General features: G+C 38.0%; 1 protein-coding gene across 2 annotated transcripts in view; it reads left to right on the top strand.

The window, feature by feature from the left end:
- Positions 1-2621, top strand: part of kif23 (kinesin family member 23) — a 28620-nt gene extending 25999 nt beyond the window's left edge. For both annotated transcript variants that reach the window (XM_057837161.1, XM_057837162.1), the window contains 2 exons: positions 2151-2221; positions 2303-2621. In XM_057837161.1, coding sequence (XP_057693144.1) covers positions 2151-2221; positions 2303-2318 — 87 coding nt within the window. In that variant the 3' untranslated portion in view covers positions 2319-2621. The remainder of the gene's footprint in view (positions 1-2150; positions 2222-2302) is intronic.
- The last annotated feature ends 19880 nt before the right edge of the window (positions 2622-22501 follow it).

Below are 22501 nucleotides of genomic sequence, written 5' to 3'. Positions count from 1 at the left end.
CATTTCACATGACGACTGGGTTGTCGATTGTCTTCACCAATCGGCAACCCGCCCTGCGGCGAACAATTTAGAGCTCGTCGTTCCCCTGCTGAGGGCAGAGGGCTCGTTTGCGGGGAAGCGGCTGGACAATGACCGCCGGACAAACCGGCCGACGTCGGAGGAGTGCGTAGCTGCCAACACAAATATGGCAAAATAATGCTTTACTACATAGCGAAGTCGGAAACCGCGAGAGACTACTGAGAGGAGGGCGGCTGCAGTTGTTATGGAGCTAACATGACAATATGTGTATGAGGAGAGCTTTTTACATGCCCATCCATGATCAAACGTAAGTAGTCCTTTCTTTAAAGAAAGTTTGTACTATTAATTTGTAATCGCTGTATTCGCGGCTTTTTTTAACACAAAGTTGCAATTTCTGATCGGTTGGAAAATTTGGCAGAACACCGGGCACATGAAGAGGGAAATAAGCCGAGTATAGTGCTCTCCCAGCAGGGGGAGGTGCGACAAGCCGTCGGCCGAGGGGACAAGGAGCATGTCAGCCACAAAAATGCAAGCCACCTACATATTAAAATGATCCCAGTATTTGACATAATACAAAACTTTTGAAACCCCAAAAAGGCGCACACGCCTCTCCCTTGTACAGCAAGATTTTTCTGCAGCCGTTTGGCTGGTGTGATGCAAAAAATAAACTTATTAATCCGCAAAATCAGCTGAGTACTTAGTCCTTCTCATACAACAGTACGGCTGTATAGTGAAGAGCACTCCTTCTCCCGTACACGTCACAGCACCCTCTTCCTCAATGCAAGACCGAAGCCGGAAGTCTGTCATTTTCGTAGCGCGGGATTTAAAAAATTGAACAAATATATCGATCGCTTATTTACACATCCAAGTGGTCCATTTCATTCAGGAGCATAAAATACCGCGTGTATTATGAAATAAACATGCTTTTTCGTGTCACAGGCACTTTAAAGGGTGAGCACCACAATACAAATTTCATATCTTGAGCCCATCTGTCATTTTTTTCATTGGTCAACATTAATCTAGTTTTCGAAGGCAATGTTATGTTATTAAATACACAATGAGTCATTCTTTGTTTCAAGACTACCGTAGTTTTGCAGCAAACCTCAACGACAAGTTTTATTAAACAGCTCCTACAAAACTGCTAATTCTAATCAAATGAGTTCGGTTCAGTTGAATTTATTGGATGTCCTGCTGGGCGATTTGTTTCACAGTAGTTCAAGAATTCTGTACAACACGTGCATATCATTTCCTCCCCTCACAGCTAAGTTAAAAATAATTAGATACATAATATATGAATACACGTTTAAAGATTGACTGAACATTGACTTGTATTTCAGGAAACTTGAAAATTTGGTCGCAATTTCTTTCAACATAATTTCTTGGTGCCAAAGAAGTAACTTATTATACTTCACCTTATCAAATTGGCCCAACCACAAAAACTGCAAGTTGTGTCACAGATACAAATATCTAACCAGAAAATATGGAGGGAGTTCACTATACTGGACTGTCTCAGGAAATTAGAATACACAATATTCTAATTTTTTGAGACAGTCCTGTGTATATATACAGGACTGTCTCAGGAAATTAGAATACACAATACACACAATACACAATATTCTAATTTCCTGAGACAGTCCTGACTGACTGTCTCAGGAAATTAGAATATTGTGTATTCTAATTTCCTGAGACAGTCCTGTATATATACACAGGACTGTCTCAAAAAATTTGAATATTGTGTATTCTAATTTCCTGAGACAGTCCAGTACAACCATACAGCAGGCTTGCTTCCATTTACATGCTGTCATGTTTCATCAAACCAGCAAAGATAATGTCTGTAAAATGTGTCAGTTCAGTCAAGCGCATGATAAATGAGCTGCATATAAAAACATCTCCACAGCCAAAATTAAACAAAACCCTTACGGCTGCTTTGCTGTATTACCAAAGAGATTAAACTGATTTACAGTTAACACATTTCTCATGGATCTTTTTTGGATCTGAACCCTGCCGTGAAATTTTGGTGAGGCAGAACAGTTGTAATCTTTGTTCATGCAGTATTTGCAGCCAGTAGATAGTGATCAGTAAATCGAAAGTTGATTGTACATTAGGGGTTTCACACAGTGATTTCATTACAGTGTGCTGTTGCTATGGAGATGAGGGCTGGCTCCACTATGGGACCTGGTGTTGAGCATCATTGTGTCACCAAGTAAGAACCCATGTGTTTGACTTAAGAGCTTTAATATTGGAAGACAAAATAATGGGACTAATCAATCAGTTTCATTTCCAGGCGCAGAAAACCCTGAAAGCGGCAGTTGGTTTGTCCACTGACATTATCTCCCTTTTTGTATTACATTTTGTGCAATATTCCAAACCTTATGTTTTGTTTTTCACTTTTTATCTATGCTGATATTGCGCCTTTATAATATTCAAGTGTACACTTCCAAAGATGTTTATAAAATATTTCGATGTGTTGTTTGAACCAACAGAATTTCTGATAGCTTAGGTCTGTTTAGTAGCGTGTTTAGACCTTTTGTAGATTCTGCATTATAGAAAGTTTCCTTTGATAATTGGAACCTGTCAGTTGCCACTCCTTGGGAATAAAATTCCTTAGAACCTTAATGTCTTTTTATTTTTTTATTTTTTATTTTGGGGGGGGGGGGGGGGGTCTAAATCTCATGCAGTATAATGAGTAGCCACTGGGTGGTAGCACAGGACAACAGTTAAACCTGAACAGGGTTCAGAAAATGTTCATTAGCATCACTGCTAGTTAAATAAATGCCCAGTTGGACAACTTCACAATCATTAAAAAAAAAATATATATATATATATATATATTTATATTTCAGATTACCAATTATATCAAACGTGTTATGTAAAAACAAAAAATGGTTTTAAAGTATTTGCACACCTACTGACAATACAAGTTCATTCATTTAAACGCGCATTCTTCAATTGTTTATATTGAAATACAGGTACTACACAATAATTTGAACTCTGCACTAATGTGAGCGCATACATGAGACGAAGCTGTTCCCAGCTAGACTGCACGTAGTTAAAATCTCATCTGGCTGAGTTTCAACTGGAAAGGTTTGAAGAGTGACTAACATGAAGCCTCTTGGAGAAGGTCAAGAGCCCAGAGCAACCAGCGGCCATTAAATTCACTCAGAGTGCTTTGCTTTTTGACCAGGTTTGTACCGCACTATTATAGTCGGCAAACCCTTGACGCAAAGTGGCACGAGGGTCATAGAGATGCTATTACATTTGAGCCCCCAATCAACATTACGAGTTTTAAAAGAGACACTTGAGAGTTGAGAATCACTGTGAGCTGTGCACGGACATCTGCAATAAGCCAATGTGACTACTTTTAATTCTGATACTTTTTTAAAAATATATTTTTCAGATGTTTTTCTGGCGTGTACATTATATTTAAAGCTACTGAACAGCATTGTTTTAAAATACATCCATTCTTAATAAATATAATTGCAGTGTTGCCCTGAGATATGAGTGACATGATTTTTTTTTTTTTTTTTTTTTTTGATTAGGTCAAATTTATTTTTCAATACCATTATTATTTGTTTGTTTGTTTGTTTTTGCTTTGACTTGTGAGCACACACCTGAGGTACAAGAAATGTGTTGCCAGTATAGAACAATTACACTCATTCTTTATCCTCTGCAAGGATCGTTGACATGTACATATACAGTATGTATAGTTACAGAATGTCTTCTACTGCCCCCAGGGGGCCAAGGTTGATATCGGCAAAATGTCCATTCAACTGGTGCAGCAATTTTAATTCTATTTAATTCATAGTGTTTTTTTTTTTTTTTAATTAAGTACCGTATTACAAAGTACTATTTTTCCCATTATAACAATATTTTGTGGGGTGGGCGGCACTGGAGTGTTTTAATGGTATTTCCATTCATTTCAATGGGAGAGGGAGATTTGTGATCTGAGTGTTAATTATGAGTGTAGTCATGGAATAGAAACCTATATAACCTATACAGGCATTGCAAAGCTTTCTTAGGAAGTGTTTTAACTACTTAATAAATGCTTATTTAAAAGCATTAACTGGAGCATGAACCTCAACCACAGTCGCACTAGAATTCATGATGACACTTGGAGACAAGAAACCCCGACAAAGAAAGTCAATTAGTGGCAAGCCTACAAATCGCACGTGAGAGTCGTGCTTTGGTTGAGTGGGGTCTGTCTACATTGTCATATGTCAAGGCTGTGGCTGCCTGCCAGCCAAATGTTCGACAAAAGATATGAAGCTGGAGATGAGGGCTGACAGACGGTCAATTGTCATTCAGCTCATTTCTAAACGTCTTGGGAATTTTTCCCCTTCTGCACTTGCTCACCCCACGCACCTTTGCGTTAGCGCATGCTCACACTCTTGCTGAGCGTTTGGAAGGAATGAAATCTCCCATGCTTTTCCTGCTGCTGATGTATGCAAAATTCAAAGAGTCACAAGCCTGCAGAGCTGCTCGAAGGTAAAATGGAAAACTGTCAAAAATGATTTGCTGGGTGTGCTGGCAGTGAGTGATAATGTTTCAGTTCCACTGACGATAATAGACGTCCAATTCATTTGACCTGTGAGGGGCTGGCAGCAAATTCTTGCTGCCATCCGTCCCAGACTCTCAGTCCAAATTGACTGGACATCGTAGTCAATGGGAGAAATTGATACATAATCTTAAACTAGAAACTAGAAAGGAAAATAGAAAAGGAGAGAAGAGAAGAACAAACAACAAGAAATACAGTCAACGCCCACATTATGTATATAGACGTTTCCTGTGCGAAATATGGGCGCCGCCATCTTGGACAATGTCTGCCTCGAACTTCCGGTTTAGAAAAACACCTCATGAGTTGCGGTGGAAGTTAGCATTGTGTTGACGACGTTAAAACTGCGAAATCAAGCCAGAGGAACCCACAGATTCTTCAAAAATTTATTCAGCACGACGTAGATGAGACGTAGATGTGATTGGATGATTGTTCTTATCACTTTGTTGATCATTTGTGGAGAAAATTGTAACAACCTGTCAGCCTGTGTTGACGTGAGGTATAGATTGATACACCGGCCACTTGAGTAACCAAAATGAGCTGAAATTACATTTGCCGAATGCAGAAGGAATGACACGGATTTTGTTGTTACAAGGAAATACGACAAGGTATATACATATAAACAAAAATAGTATGTCATTATTTTTTATTGCAGATCGTGATCGCAATAAAAACATTTGGACAACATGACATGACTACAACACGTAGCCTCGATATATGTCCATCAACGTACAAGTCGTCTTCCCTTACCTAACAGCGTTTTCCAGCTGTAAAGAAACGAACAAAAACTTGTAACACTTGGATTTATGCGGAGGCTACAGGCTAGCAGTAGTTGTAGTAAAAATTATTAAACTTCATAATTACAATCATCATCAGATTATTAATAGCAAAGGCAACAAGTCGTTTCATGCGCCAGATTTTAGGTTTCGTATTTTTGGAGAACATACCTTCCATAACACAGCAGCAGCAGCATGACTAAACGAAATCCCGGTGTACTGGTATGCCTCGAAGCATCCTGATGGCCTTTCCATCCACTTGCCATAGTCAATAAAATACGGTAATATTTTACTTGTGGTCACCCTCGGCCACTTCTTTATGTTGTCTTCCCGTGTCAAGATGGATGCTATATTTCCAAATCGTGGTTAAGGTTAGGTTTTTAGTGAGTAATGCCACTCCAGCGCCATTGAAGTCAATGGTAAAACAATTGAAGATGGAAGTTGTAGGCCGACATAAGGAAGTAAAGCGGAAGTACCTCGGAAAATTGTCTATAGTGGGCCTGATGATCGTGGAGAAAAAGGAGGGGGGTGAGTCAAAAAGAGATGTGATTAGGTGGGGTGGAGCGTACACAAATCAGCAATGTGAGTTGTACAACCCAATACTATGTTAAATCGCTTGTAAGTGTGGATATGTTGACATCCTATTCTATGCTACCTGATCACTAATCCTGGCACCGCTAGTTTCTCTTTAGAGTGCCATTAGATTAGACACACTTGATACCTTAGTTACGATCAGCTTTAAATGTCTTTATTCTTTCCATTTTTCAGGTGATTACATGTGCTGTATTTTTCTTTCAGAGTTTACATATTTTCCTACCGTCACAAATTTTCTGCACTACAGTATTTAGAAGCATTTAGATTGATTCGCTTTTCTTAATTGCCAGCCACTGCAATTAGGCAATAAACAATTATGTATGTGCGCCTCGTGAGAAAGGGGGGGGAATTGTGCATAATGTTGCTCCGCAAGTTAGAAAAACTTGAGTTAATATTTTAAATTGTCGAAAGTATATATATATATACATACGAATATATATATATGTATAGTATATATAAACCCTCAAAATTATGTCATTAATTTATCGCCCATGCAAAGCATGAACCATTCTGAACCAAAAGCATGGAATTTTGATGCCAGACATTTTTGTTATTCTGGTCTGAATGAATGGATCCCTGAAAGAAACAAAGGGCACCGTGATTTTCGGACTATAAGGCGCACCTTACCCTCCAAATTTTACAAGAAAGTCATATATATATATATATATATATATATATATATATATATATATATATATATATATATATATATATATATATGCAATGGACTATAAACTGCAGGGTTCAAAACGGGATAAAGCCAAACAAAAAAATAGTTTATAGTTCAACAATTGCAGTAGTTTTCTGCTGAGGATATTAGAATTCGCTATCAGCAGGCACAAATTTAGCTGAATAGTATTTTTTCCTTCCCCTTTTGCCCTCTTTGTTCTAAGCAGTCGACTAAGTGCTTGCAGTTGTCAGCTGAGTGTGTACTGGCTGCACTTTCAGCTGGCCGGGTCCTTCCTGTGGTGACAGTATGCCATGACGGATTTCCGTTGACTCACTTTCATTGTAACCACAATGGGTCTCTCAGGCGGGAGAGAAAAAAAAATCACAAGTGCTTGATGTCATCCAGTTAAAGCTGTGGCTTTGCGTGTCGCTGGCAGATGATTTAAGCAGCGCTGAAAGGAGTTTGCTGACGAAATGAAGGGTTAGGTTACATGACGCTTATACAAAGCAGCCTGATGGATGATGACTAAATAGTGTCTGAATGTGACGAGCCTGACTTTCACATCACGTGAGCTTCCTTTTATCCAATGCAAAATAGACTGAATGAGCGTCAATAATAAATATCTAGTGGAAGTAAAAAAAATCTACCCACCCATTTTCAAATGTGAGGTTAATTTATTAAAATAAATAAAGAGAGAGATTTTAGATCAGAGAGAGAACAATTTAAAGCGTTTTTCGTCAATCTGAATTGCTCTATCATTGGTTTTAGTGCAGAAGTAAAAACCAGTCAAAATAATGGCAGTACTGAGTGCACATTCTTATCATAGGTATGTGATCATCTCACTTTTTTCTTTTTTACCGCTCGTCTTGAAAAGACCCCACAACTCTTTAAATGGCACTTATTTAACTCATTGGCTGCCATTGACAGCGCCAGATGTCCAGTCCATTTTGACTGGTAGGGTACTGTAGCGATCGACTGAAGCATGAGCATTCACAGTTAGTTCTCTCAGTCTAAATGAACTGGATGTCTATCAGTGTCAATGGCTGGCAATGAGTTAAATAATATGATATTTAAAAACAAAAAAACCTTCGAGCGATTTGAGTATAACTTTTTATTCATTAGAATTTTCTTAATGTGTGTTTTTAGCATTATTTTATTAGTTTATACATTTATATTTTCCGTTAAATTATGGTATATAGAAAATATTGGTAACACTTTATAATTATCCGTTTTATTAGTTAATAGGTCATTAGTAAACTGTTGATAAATGATTTATTTTTGATTTGTGAAGTATTTGTTAACAGTTTGTTAACAATAAGCATTTACAGGGTGCTCCAATATGGTTGACCCCATTCTAAATGCCCATGCTAGTTAATGGATCTTAATAAAACTATATACATTTTATGTTGAAGGTCATAAGTTTTATTGGTTAAATATACAAGAAAAGTACAAATATTTGTTGGTTCTATGGAAGATTTTCATAAATATGCAACATGAGCGCTGCCTGCAAAATGCCTTATAAAAATGCCTTTTCTTGTGAAGTGAACGGTATTTCTTAACCTGAAAAGATAGAAATGTCCAACGTTACACACAAAAACTTGAAACGTTTCTACACAAACTGTGTTTCAAGTTAAGAACACCCTGTAAATGCTTAACAAACTGTTAACAAATACTTCACAAATCAACAATAAATCATTTATCAACAGTTTACTAATGATCTATTAACTAGTAAAACGGATATTTATTAAAAAGTGTCACCAAAAATAGTATAAAAATTAGGGCTCTCAAAATTATCGCGTTAACGGGCAGTAATTATTTTTAAAAATTAATCACGTTAAAATGTTTGACGCACATGTCCCGCTCAAAGAGATTAAAATGACAGCACAGTGTCATGTCCACTTGTTGTGTTTTTTGGTGTTTTGTCACCCTCTGCTGGCGCTTGGGTCCGACTGATTTATGGGTTTCAGCACCATAAGCATTGTGTAATTATTGACATCAACAATGGCAAGCTACTAGTTTATTTTTTGATGAAATTTTATTAAAACAAAAACATTAAGAGGGGTTTTAATATAAAAATTTCTATAACTTGTACTAACATTTAACTTTAACATTTAACAAGTCTTTCTATCCATGGATCGCTTTAACAAAATGTTAATAATGTTAATATCATCTTGTTGATTCATTGTTATAATAAACAAATACAGTACTTATGTACAGTATGTTGAATGTATATATCCGGCTTGTGTCTTATCATTCCATTCCAACAATAATTTACAGGAAAATATGGCATATTTTATAGATGGTTTGAATTGCGATTAATTACGATTAATTTTTAAGCTGTGATTAACTCGATTAAAAATTTCAATTGTTTGACAGTCCTATTAAAAATACAATAATATTTAGTAATAAGATTTATCTAAGTCTAATCTCAATTTATATATATCGATGGAACTTTGTGTGCGTGTGTGTGTTTGTTCCCTCGGGACTCCGAAACGGCTCGACTGATTTTCTTGAAATTTTACACATTTGTACTATAAGTGTCTGCGAGTGTTGTTAGGTAGGTTTTGTATCGTACTACGTCCGATGAGTATCCACAATCGGGGAAAAAATCGTGTTGCAGAAGGAATGGCCTGATTTTAACCATATTTGACACACTCATAGAGAGTGACATCAATAGTGGTTGCAGAGCTTTCAGTAGTGCAGAAAATTGACAAAATTACAAAACCGATATATTCCGATTGCTTCCAAACCATATGTCGGATTTTAAGTAAAATTGGCAGATTCGTTGTTGGGGGTCATCTTGGATATTTCACACCGGTGCACCCCTGAATAGAGTGACAAATTGACAATCAATAAACCGTTAATAGGACTACTTTAAAAAGTGTTGTTTTTGGAAAGTAGGTCACGGTAAAGTCACCCTATGCGCGAAACGGAAATGTAGGTCACAGTGCAGTGGTGTGGAAGTTGGATGCTGTGGAGTTAAATTGGCACCTTTGAAACGTGCCGCTATTAATGGGTGAAATGTATCAAATAGCGATAAATCACGTTACCCTTATATGCCTGGGTAACAACGGTTCTACCATTGGAACAGGTATCCCCAGAAGTGTGCCCATGCAGCCCAGGTTGTTAGGAATGAGGCAAAATTGACACATTCGGGTGTCCAACGTACTCATTTTTAAAAACTTCTGCCATTTTTTAGGGGAGCAAAATTTAAAAAATTGCAGCCCAGCGTAAGGTAAGGTAAGTGTGGTACCACTGAATTGGCGGCCAAAAATCATGTGGAAGCCCTGATTTAGAGGTTTCCTATGTGTCGATTTAACAAACCTTGGCCCCAACAACTCAGCACAAGTACTAGTATGTCCGGCAACGCCGGGCCATATAGCTTGTGGAATTAGAATTAAAAGACATCGTCCCTGTGTATGTGGACATCAAATTTTGTGTCATCGTGGTTTATACAGTGGGGAGAACAAGTATTTGATACACTGCCAATGGGAAAACCCATTGGCAGTGTATCAAATACTTGCTCTCCAAACTGTATGACCCAAAATGTGGCCTCCACATATATCAGTGCTTCTCAATTATTTTCTGTTAGCCTCCCCACCCCCGAACACGTAAACTCTCTGCTGCCTCTGTAAATATTTTTATTTGTAAATATTTTATTTTTCATTTGTCTGTAAAATTATTATTATTATAAGTACACTTCTGCGTAACACTGTGTCCTTTTTAATATTAAAGAAAAAAATATATACAGTAGATCAACTTAAAGAGAATTATAATACTAAGGGGCTGTGAGATATCAATAGAACCGTTATGTGGCAAGATAACAAATATTAATAAAGTTAACAAAAAAAGAAATCATATTCATGAGCAATTATCGAAAATAGATCAAAAATTACGAACATTTCCGAAAGTATTCCGGAAACAGCCGAATGGGGCTTTGACGTCACAGCCAGGAAACAAAAGGTCGAGGCAGGTGCCATTGTTGTTTATCAACGAGAGAGTTGCGTTCTTGTTTTATCAAAAAAATCGCTAAAATGATTCAAACCTGTCATGCTATGTGGTGTACAAATAGCCATTTGTCGCAATGTAGTACCCATGAGTCCCGAACGCGATACAAAGAGCTGGACTATGCAGACAATGAGTAAAGTTTGTCCGTGCAAAGAGGGATAATTTTGCAGACCCAACCTCCGGCACGATTTTGTGTGGTGCGCATTTTACACCTGAAAGCTATTCGAACTATAGACAAATCAGGTTTTGCCAAGAAATTGCTGCTGAAAGCAGATGCGGTGCCCACCATACACGCGCAGGCGCAGCCACCTAAATGTCCCGAGATATCAAGAAAGAGGACGATGACTGGCACTGATGAGACCACCCCACCACCCCAGTCTAAGCAAAGGAGGGAAGCAGCCAAGCTTGAAATGGCCAGAGTACTCTTTTATAATAAAAAACATCACACATTGGAAATAGGACTGGACACATGTATAAATTATCGCTCGTAAAATATATACAACAAGTCCTCTAATCCCATTCATATTTGTGTCTGTTGGCAGAGCGAAAACCTATGATAGCACAATAAATCATAATTATTCTATACATTATTTTGCGGTCACAGTGTATCAGCTTCACAAAAAGTAATGCAAAACAAACCATTCGGTGTTTCCCACATGATCTGTTGGCGGTGTTTCATCAGTGTGATTGCTCCCCTAAATGATCGTTTCATTAGGCTGCATTGGCTTTCGTTTGGGCTCAAATTGATAACCCAAAACACCAAAGAAAGGTTCATAACTCTCCTCGTCACCATTAGAAGAACGTTCGTTACGTCGGATTCGTCGCTGCAACTAGAAACAAAATTGTCCGCCATCATCGCCGCCATTCAGTACTAAACACTGTGTTTCCTAGTTGTGATGTCACGCACACAATATGCTAGATTTCCGGGATCTCGGGCGCCGGTTGTTTTAGCTTGACAATCGATCCAAATTTCTATCATTTTCTTGGTGTTGCGATGTGTTTAATTAGACGAAGTGGCAGGATATGAATCCAAAAGGTATGCGTTTATGGATAAATGATGGAATATTAGCATTTCCCCAGGTGTTGTAATACTCTTTAAAGTATAACTTTCGTAACATTGTTTTGTTTGTAACAGAAAAGACTTACAGTGGTATGAAAAAGTATCTGAACCTTTTGGAATTTCTCACATTTTTGCATAAAATCACCATCAAATGTGATCTGATCTTTTTTTTTTAAATCACACAGATGTAAAAACAGTGTCTGCTTCAACTAAAACCACCCAAACATATATAGGTTTCCTCATTTTAATGAGGATAGCATGCAAACCATGACAGAAGGGGGAAAAATAAGTAAGTGTACCCTCCGCCGAAGGAGACTTAAAGAGCAATTGAAAACAATTTTTACCAAGCAATTTAAGTCAGGGGTGTGCCCAATCACTGATAAGTGGTTTAAAGCTGCCCTGCCCACTATAAAACACACAAATTGTCTTGATGAGGAGCATTGTCTGATGTGTACCATGGCTTGGTGAAAAGAGCTATCTGCAAATCAAGGATTGTTGATTTGTATAAAGCTGGGAAAGGATACAAAACCATCTCTAAGAGTCTGGATGTTCATCAATCGACACTCAGAGAACTTGTCTACAAATGGAGAGTGTTTAGCTCTTTTGCTTCTCTCCCAAGGAGTGGCCGTCCACCAAAGATGACACCAAGAGTTCAGCACAGAATACTCAGAGAGGTAAAAAAGAACCCCGGAGTGTCTGCTAAAGACATGATGCTTAAGCTTTTGGTGCTGTTCCAGTGAGATTTACAAAGATGACTGCCTGAAGAAGACATCAAAATTCCCCCAGTCCTTGATGATATGGGGCTGTATGTCAGGTAAAGGCACTGGGGAGATTGCTGTGGTTAAATCTTTAATAAATGCACAAGTTTACATAGGAATTTTAGACAGCTATCTTATCCCTTCAATTGAAAATAAGTTTGTCATTTTCCAAGATGACAATGCATCATGCCACAGAGCTAAAACTGTTAAAGCATTCCTTGGAGAAAGACTCATCCAGTCAATGTCATGGCCTGCAAATAACCCAGATCTCAACCCTATTGAAAACCTGTGGTTGAAATTGAAAAAAAAAAAAAATGGTCCACAGCAAGACCCCGACCTGCAAGGATGATATGGCAACTGCAATCAAAGCGAGTTGGTACCAAATTGATGAGGAATACTCATCAAGTCCATGCCTCAGAGACTGCGAGCTGTCATAAAAGCCAGAGGATGTGCTACTACATACTAGAGATGTGTTTTGATTGTTGTTTCTTTGTTTGTTTCTCATGATTCCATATTTTTTTCCTCAGAATGGGGTGATTCCATATATACTGTATTTCCCTGCACTTGCTCTATAAAAGTAAAATTCACTGACCACCACAATGTTTTTTTTATTCATTTCTTTTAGTGTTTCTGAATGCTACAGAGTTGCACTTTTGAACTAATTCATTATTTTTATCAAGCTTTTTATCTGAGTTTGTTCTACATGATCAAATGTCTGAGTGAGTGCTCGTCCGAGACTAGTGATTCCATACTTTTTGCTAGGGGTTGTATGTAAACGTCAGGTTTTTTAATTTTTTCTCAAATTACCAGAAATATTCACTTGCTCTAAAAAGCGTTAAACAACCTATTCTATGAACAACTCAATTGAATTTTTCATGGAATAGCTCATATTAGTGGTTGACCATGTTGTGAAATGATTTAGCTTGGTCACATTTTTTAAAATATCACAAATTCTCTCAATTTAAAAGGGGTGTGTTGATTAAAGACTCATTATGCTAAGGTGAAATCACGAAAAGCATTCACGTGTAAGTCAGACCCATACTTGGGTTTTAAATATATACATTATTGGTTCATTTTTTTTAAATGAGTCTTCCCACTGCTGCTCTTATCCACCGCTTTGCACATTGCACTTGTAATTGGTCGGCAATTACAGGCGGTGCGTTAAGGAGTTGTTACTTAATTCATTAGACATGGCCAACTTCGTTCAGTCTAATAAAGCAGCACCTTTTATCGCACAAGAGCAGGTCTGTGTAAAATGGTTGAGATTACAGCATTCGTGTGCTTGACAAAGATTAGAATTCTGGCGAACGGGGCCAGAGTAAAAACATCCAATGCCTACTGCGGCGTTTTGCGGATTCACCGAGCGTGTTATTTTCACGCCGTGTTTATCCACTTGATTAATGCCCATTGAACATTAACATTTGAACATAACCTGAGGAGTGCATATATCTGCACGCGACACCGCACATGCTTGATAATGTAAAGTCAAAAATGGTAAAGAGGCTCAAGCTGCCTGTGAGGCCAGTTTAAGCAAACTACAGGACAGCTGGCAGAGAAATCATTGTGAATAATGGCCTCAGTGTGAGACAGGAGCAGTGCCGTGGGCGGTCTTTGTTTGTCTGTTGTGCTTACAAGTCGACTTTATGATTCTGGAAGTGTTGTTTATATTTGTGCTAGCGTTGCCTTTTCTTGCCATTGGATTATGGCACCTGGACCATTGGACACTTGTTTTCCCATGATGGAAAGGCCTGACTGGAAATTAATGGTCATGTTTCAGTGCCATTGACAACAATAGATGTCCGATCCATTTGAACTTGGAAGGGCTGGATGGGCGACGTATCGCTATATGATATCATTTCGCCAATCATTTGAATTACAAGTTGTTTTAATTAAGCAAAATTCAAAAGGACAGACTAAACCTGGTGTAAATTACTTTCATGTAGAAGTTGGCTGTTAAAGTATTTAAGTGTGCAAATGGTGATTTTGTTGTTGTTGTTGTTGTTGTAAATTCAGTGATACCAATGCACGGTACACTTATAACTCAAGCACAGGTGCCTAATAATAGTAATAATGAGTATTGATTGGAGTTGTCCAATACTACCGGGTAGCCGATAATATACAATAAAAGCATTTTATACTGATATCAGATGATAGCAACGTCAACTTTTCATTATTGGTTTTGGACCAAGATGCATGTTGCCTCAAAAGTGCCTTCTGCTTTTATAAATGCTGTTCTCAATTTAACACAGCAAAAATAAACAATAAATGATTGAAAAATAATGAATTATTACCTCATTACATATAAATTCTGCGTTACCAGAAAGAAATAGTCACTAAAAGAACAACAACAACAACAACAAAACGTAATAAAATTAGGGCTGTCAAACGATTAAAATTTTTAATCGGGTTAATCACAGCTTAAAAATTAATCATAATTAATCGCAATTCAAACCATCTCTAAAATATGTCATATTTTTCCGTAAATTACTGTTGGAATGGAACGACACAAGACAGATATATACATTCAACATACTGTACATAAGTACTGTATTTGTTTATTATAACAATAAATCAACAAGATGGCATTAACATTATTAACATTCTGTTAAAGCGATCCATGGATTGAAAGACTTGTAGTTCTTAAAAGATAAATGTTAGTACAAGTTACAGAAATTTTATAATCAAACCCCTCTTAATGTTTTCGTTTTAAATAAAATTTGTAAAATTTTCAATCAAAAATAAACTAGTAGCTCACCATTGTTGATGTCGCCGAGCGGTGACATCACATGGGCTCCCTGCCGTTCTTCCAGTGTCTAACTACGTAAGGTAGTGATTGAAATACACCACAAGGTGTCAATGGCGAGTTTTAAATTACTTAGAAATCAAACCAATGAGTGTTTTGTCCCTCGCTCGACGCCGTAGTTCCCTGTTTACTTGTCGAGACCTCTGATCGTTTGTATATTGTGACTGAATATTGCCATCCAGTGTATTTGTCGAGCTAAACGAAATGTTTGAATAGTTTGTCCAAAGTCTGAGCATCATTATTACAGATAGAAGCTCTTTTCTTTTTGTGAACATTATTTTTTTTGAGCGATAGGAATATTATTTTTGCTCTGTATTCGGTCCTCAATGTGTGTGAGTACACAAGTTGACAGATAGCGAACAACAGAAGCTCCAAAGAGGAATCAGACGTTGAGGCAAAGTTGAATGGGCTTTACTGTAGTCATCAATTCTCTTGACACGGGCACGTTTCTGATTATTGTAAAACTGAAAATAATAAACACTGAGCCAATAACTTGCACAAGTCATAAAATAACACAAAGTATACACTCATGTTTCCGTTTGAGCAGTAGCACTAGCAAATTAGCTCACAAGCAACAAATTATGTAACTACATTGCACCATATATGTAAACGAAATGAAATGTACATCACCAATAATTACACAATGCTCATGAATATATATAAAGAAAGAATGCAACTCACAAGCGATGCATGTATAAGAGACAAACAGTGTGATAAGACAGCGATAACTGCCACTGAATACTGGATGCATACGTTAGCTGGTCTGTCTAGCACTGTATTGGTATGAGTTCGCGTCGACATATAATCACGTCAGCAGAACGTGCTGAAACCCATAAAATCAGTCCCACCAAGCGCCAGAAGAGGGCGACAAACACAAAAAAACTCAAGTAATGAGTAACAGCTTATTTTTGTTGATTTTTTTTTTTTTAATTAAACAATGGTATTTTTTTTCTCTCAGTGCAAACTTATCTATATGAACTGTTGTTATAATGACACTGTCCAATAACAATTACATAACCACATGAAACCAAAGAAATTATTTTAAAAAATCATTGGAAAGAAAAAAAACAGTAATTAAGCATTATTTGTCCAATGATCATGAGTGCCCTGCCCTCTAGCGGAGAAAATAGTTCCTACTTTGAGTAGTGAATACTGTAGTTCCTTCATAGTTACTATTATGAAATTAAAAGAATCATATCTCCAGTTTTCTGTGGTCAATCTGTGCTAAATAAAAACGGAGTTTTAAATCCACGATTTCGATTCTTGTTGAAGGCAGCGCTCTATGTAATTTGTTACGGTACTTTAAAGACGCGTGATTGAGCAGGCTTGCGTGATCAAAAAACGGCAAGCTTGTGTCTTATTGTTGTAATGGTGTCATGTAATTATTGTTGCGAAGTCTCATTGGTGAAATTAGCAGTGATACTCTTGGCAATAGCATTGGTAGCAAAAAAAAAAAAACAACCATCTAATATGTTGAATAAAGAGGAAAAATGTAACGACTCTTTTGTAGCCCAAGTAGCGGAGTAAGAGTAGCATCTACTCAAGTAAAAGTAAAAAGTATGGCTTAGTAAAACTACCCTTAGAAGTACATTTTTCTCAAAAAGTTACTCAAGTAAATATAACGGAGTACATGTAACACGTTATTACCCACCTCTGTCTATAGACCCTACTCACATGACGTCACAACCACGCCCCCGCGCCATATTGTCCGTCAACTCGTCACTGTTGATGCATTACCGCTACGTAAATTCCTCCTATTATGGCGTGTTTTTCTGCTCGTTAACATTAATAATCAAAATGGTGAAAGCGTGTGTGGCGGTCGGTTGCAATAACAGAGAAGATAGACGGAGAGACTTGAAGTTCTACCGGATTCCGAGAGACCCGGAGAGGAGAGCGAGGTGGGCTGCTGCAATTCGACGAGAAAACTGGGCTCCAAACGATTACCACAGATTATGTAGTAGTCATTTTATATCTGGTAAGATGCATTTAATATATATTTAGAGGGTTTTGGGCTGACAACCACAATTCAGATCATTGCTAGGCTAATCGCCGACAACATACACTCAGACGTTGTGAATGAACTACCTGAAAATATATAATTATAAGGGGATAATAAGACAATTGTCATACAATTAATTTACAATTTTACTATTGAGGTCAAAAGCCAAAAAATAAATTTAACTAGGGACAATCTGGAGTAGTGCTATCGCACTTCATATTTATTACATATTATATGTGTATGTAGTGAGAGTGCTATCGCTAAACCATATAAACATTAAAAGCCCTAGCTACATTGACAAATGACATGAAATACATTAGACTTGACAGTGGATGTTAGCAAGAACAAAAGATTTTGAATTGAACATTTCGTAACTCACCTTCCCGAGCACAAGATAGATTCCTGCCAAATTTTCGTGGACGAGGACCTGTTTCCCCCAACCAGCAACAAAGTATTTATAAGCCTCCAAGCTCTTAAAGTTTTTCAAACTTTCGTGAGAATAGGCTGATTTTGTGTGGACAAGATAGTTGTAAATATCAGCGTAGCAGATGTCAGGCAGAGACGGCGAAGACAGCGGGTCGAAAAACATCGATTTAGGTATCAAATATGGATCTGGCGAATGGATAAACTCAAGCTTTTCCACATAACGCCTTTTATGCAACGCATCCAATGAGTTTACAGCGTCAGATAACACCGGGGCTTCCATGAATTGCTCTATAAATTGCACGACTAATTAAAACCATTGAGAATAGGGCTAAAAAATGATGGACAATATGGCGGCCGGATACAGCGACACGTCATTTTGTGACGTAGGTGAGTAGGGTCTATAGTAGGGGTGAGGAACCTATGGCTCTTTTGAGGGCTGCACCTGGCTCGCAGACAAATCTTCAATTAAAAAAAAAAAAAGTTTCGGTATGTAATGAGAGGGCGCTAGAACCTCGGGGAAAACGGGCGGGCGTAAGGGCCACAGGGGAAGCGTTACAATTAGAAACCAGTAAGGGGCGCTCACATTTTTTCCTTTGGCAAGCCAGTGGTCAGGCGACTTTCGGGACAGGTGCGGCAGTGGAGAACGCAAAAGTCTGATGATGCGTCTGGCAGTTGGTTTAAATGATAGCTATGCATCCGTAGCGTGGTGCAGACAGAGATGAAATGCTTCAGTCTGTTGCTATACATTTAATTTTGTTTTATTTCCATTTTTCTTGTACAGCTGAAACAAGATAAAAACAACGTCCGTCTCGCATTGCTGCACACAGACGGCTCATTTCTTATTCGCTCTAAAACACATTTTTTTGTGTGTCATTTAACTTCTGCATTTTAGACACTAGCATTCTCTCGTCGTCCGCGCGCCATTACGAACACATCTGCAGTCATACATAAACATAAAGATCAACATATTTCTGAACTATATTAACACACAATACATATCACAACCGTCCTAAAATAAAGCAATCCGCTAATATACACAGTCAAATTATACTCTTTTTTTTTTTTTTCACCTGAAACAAGAAAAAAAAAAAACTTTTAACAACGTCCATCTCGCATTGCTGCACAGACGGCTCTTTTCTTATTCGCTCTCAAATGCGGACAATTATTGCCCATGCACGCTAAGAAGCCAACACTGCCCCCTACTGGTTTAAAACCGTAAGTACAACAGTCTTTTTAGACTGAAACTTATGTATTTTGCACAAACACAACGAAATAAGATTAAACATTTTAAACATAGGTTTAATATTTCTGTGGACACAACAAAATATTAAAATAACTATTGTAATATTATCTAATTATTATTTTAAAATAATTCAGAGACTTATTGTACTTTCAAAGTGTTGAAATTAAATAAAATGCACATATTACTTGTATTTTTAGTTTTAAACATATTGTATGGCTCTCACAGAATTACTTTTAGAAATATGTGGTGTTCATGGCTCTCTCGGCCAAAAAGGTTCCCGACCCCTGGTCTATAGGTTTTTGGGCAAAATGGTTAAGTTGTGATACATCGGGTCGAGAGCAACGCTGTGCAGCCAAGGCTATATTGGAGGCTTTCTTTACAAGTTTGGCTTCGTTGCCAGAACATGTGACCCTGAGTCCAAGTGACTTTACCAAAAGCAAAAATATTAAAAAGTTATAGGCCCAGGTACAAAAAGTTTAAACCATAAAAATCGTAAGTGAAAACAAAAAGTATTATTAAAGCAAGGGATTTGTAACCAGGGTGATTAAGGGGGGGTGCTGGAGGTGGTTGTCGTAGGAGTGGAGTCCAATGTCTTTCATGGGCAGCTCCCGTTGACTCCTTTTACTGGAGGCAGGCCTAAGGCGACAAAATATCAAACACCAGTGCGTGTTTGTGAGTATCAGATGCCTTTGTCGTGGTTAGTGCGCTCAGCTGCGTGTCACAATTATTTCTCTGGCACACAAAAACCCAGGGAGAGCCTCTCACCCTGCTGCTGCGGTTGTCTCGCGCTGTGGCACCCATCGAACACTGTCTCCATGTGATCGTCTGTCAGGTTGCCTGGCCGTTGCTGCCTTTCTTGCCTAGACTCCTTCTTCCTGTGTCCATCTGACCTCTGCATTTTATCCTGCAGGGTCATTCCACAGTCTCGCCCCGTTGGCCTCCGATTGGCTCAAATGTAGGGTTGGGAATCTCTGGCATGAAGCCGATTCGATATGTATCTAGATTCACAGGTTATGATTCGATTAAAAAAACGATAAATTTTCAAGGCCGAGCGATTCGATACGATTCGATACAGTGTAAGAACGATACGATTCGATAAAGTGAAAACGATACGATAATAAATATTTGTTGTGTGTGTTTGTACAGTATTTTAAACATATAAAAAGACCACATTTCTAATATGGCAAAATTTAATAACAAAATTTCATCCCAATGTTATGTTATTTTTTTTATGAAAAAAAAAAAAAAAGCTTACTATATGACCGTCTATTTGTTAGATGGGATTGATAATAAAACTCCAGTGACTGACAGCAATAAAGTGCAGTAATTCAATTACTGTATTTCCTGGTGTTTTTAACACAAGAGGTAAGTAACTTAAGTGCAAACTTTCAACGTAAACATCTTACAAACAAAAAGTATTAATCATATGCAGCAGCTCTAGAAAAAAAAGAATTAAACCTGCTAATGTTATCATAAATAAATATAAATTATGCTGTACGACTGGTATAATTGGGGGGTGGGGGGCATGGCATTTTAGACAGACAGGTCAATAATCATTACTTTAACCTAATACACAGCAAAGTCATTCACTTATGCCTGTGCTTCCTCATTTTTTATTCCTCATCACAGTCCATATCTTTTTTGAAGGGCAGATTTTTCTTGAGGAAGATTAACTAATCCACATTTTTAAGTAAACTGCGTTTTGTGGAAACAATATGCCACCGTTTCCACCATTGTAGTGGGTTATTTTTCAGGGTTAACAACTCACGATCTCTGTATACCGCTCCACACGTCACACAAGCTCTGTCCCATGCGAACAGATCTGGCTGCCTTCATCACTTAAAAGTCCGACTTTTGTTTTCCTGGGTGCGTTGAAAATCAATCGCTGCACGTCGCTGGCGTCGGTGATCACACTGTCCATTGTTTTAGCATGTTGCTTCGTTGCCACTACTAGTTTCGTTTTGGGCTGTGAAGAAAATGCTACGGAGCGTGCGTTACAGTGGTTTCGTTAGCTCTCGCGTTGTTATGACACGCCCGTGGCGATCGGGTAATGACAGCGACTAGTAGCAGTTCTGCCGAAATGCATGGGAAGTTGAGGCAACCACGACTGTGAGTAGTGCTTGTCCATATTATATCATGCGTGCGGTCTCGATCTAAGTGCGCTGTGTGGTGAATGACACAAGCGCAGCATGTGAAGTAAAAGCTAAATTATTATCATTTAAAGCAATGCATTGAACTAGGCATTAGAAACTGATTCTTGTGCTCGCGATGGCCGAATTCTATTTCTACTATCGGTTCATTGAATATTTAATGGCTAATTACTGTTGAATGGTAACTTTACTATCGATACATCTGTATCTCTCACCTGTAAAACCGGATAACCGGTCGTATCGGTTTATCATTCTCAAGCTTACTCAAATGGTGCCATCTCTGATTTTCATTGGCTTATTCCTCTGCGTGTTTGGAATGGTAAGAGTCCTGCAGGTGCCTTGCATTAGTGTTCTAACCGGAGTCAATTAGGCTCGAAGTTCAACGTAAACACTAAAAATGAAGCAAAAATGCAAAAACAATAATCATCACACAAACCCAAAAGACAAAAAATAATATCACAACACTTCCACCATGTGACATATTACTTGAATGATCTCATTTCAGTTTTTTTTTTTTTTTTTTAAATTGTCCCTGACTTGTTAAAACAAGTTGACCTTATTTTGAATTTAAAGACGAATAACAATAACCATGCACTTTCTCCCAACTACTCTGAACAAAAATTCAGTGCAGCATAGCTTCTGGATTATGGATGTCATGTCCATTAGCCACAGACTCCTAGACCCAAATGTAAACATCATTTAGTTTGGACCAAAGTAAAGGAAAACACCAATTGTTAGACAGTATTTCGATTTCATTTTGGTTGTACTGTGCTTAAGTACGTTGTGGTAGAATGATTCAATTTGCGCTTGCCTTTTACCTAATCCCATCCAGCTTCCAAATTGCCATGCAGCCAAATTACAGACAATGTTTTTGGCCATTATCTTGTCAGTCTGAGTGACAGTGTTTCTCACCGGCTGCTGTGTGATCAATACACACATACAAGCGTTGCGCAGAGATGGCTGGCTCCTTTGAAGCCTGTTTGTGGAGCTGGATTTGCTGAGCTAACATCGTCCACAGTAGAGCCCCCGTGAATAAGCTTGTTTGGCCAGAATCCTCTGTGTTTGAACAGCAGCGGAGTGTATTCAAACGGAGAACAGACAACGCCCCTCCTGTCTTTCTTCCTCAATATGAGCAGACAAACATGTCAGCCCTGCCAATTCCTCCTTTTTTCCTTTCCTTTGTTCATCTGACTTATGCTTGATTGCATGCCACCACAAATATCTGACATGAAATTGTCTGTAATATTGTTGGAAGGATTTCTCACTGAGAACTCAAAAGAATGTCCAATTGATACTTGTAGGGTGACAAGTGAATTATACATATCTTGAAACAATGTGCTGCATCTTGAAATGTTGAAACACAAAGTACAGTCCTTCCTCAAGGTGAATGTAAAATGAGGACCTTTGGAAAAAAATGAGCTTTTGCACTCATTCTATCACAAAC

This window comes from Corythoichthys intestinalis, chromosome 5 (genome assembly GCF_030265065.1).
Source record: "Corythoichthys intestinalis isolate RoL2023-P3 chromosome 5, ASM3026506v1, whole genome shotgun sequence".
Classification (NCBI taxonomy): Eukaryota; Metazoa; Chordata; class Actinopteri; order Syngnathiformes; family Syngnathidae; genus Corythoichthys; species Corythoichthys intestinalis.
The sequence above is the reverse complement of the archived record's forward strand: the minus strand, read 5'-3'. Positions and strand labels throughout refer to the sequence as shown.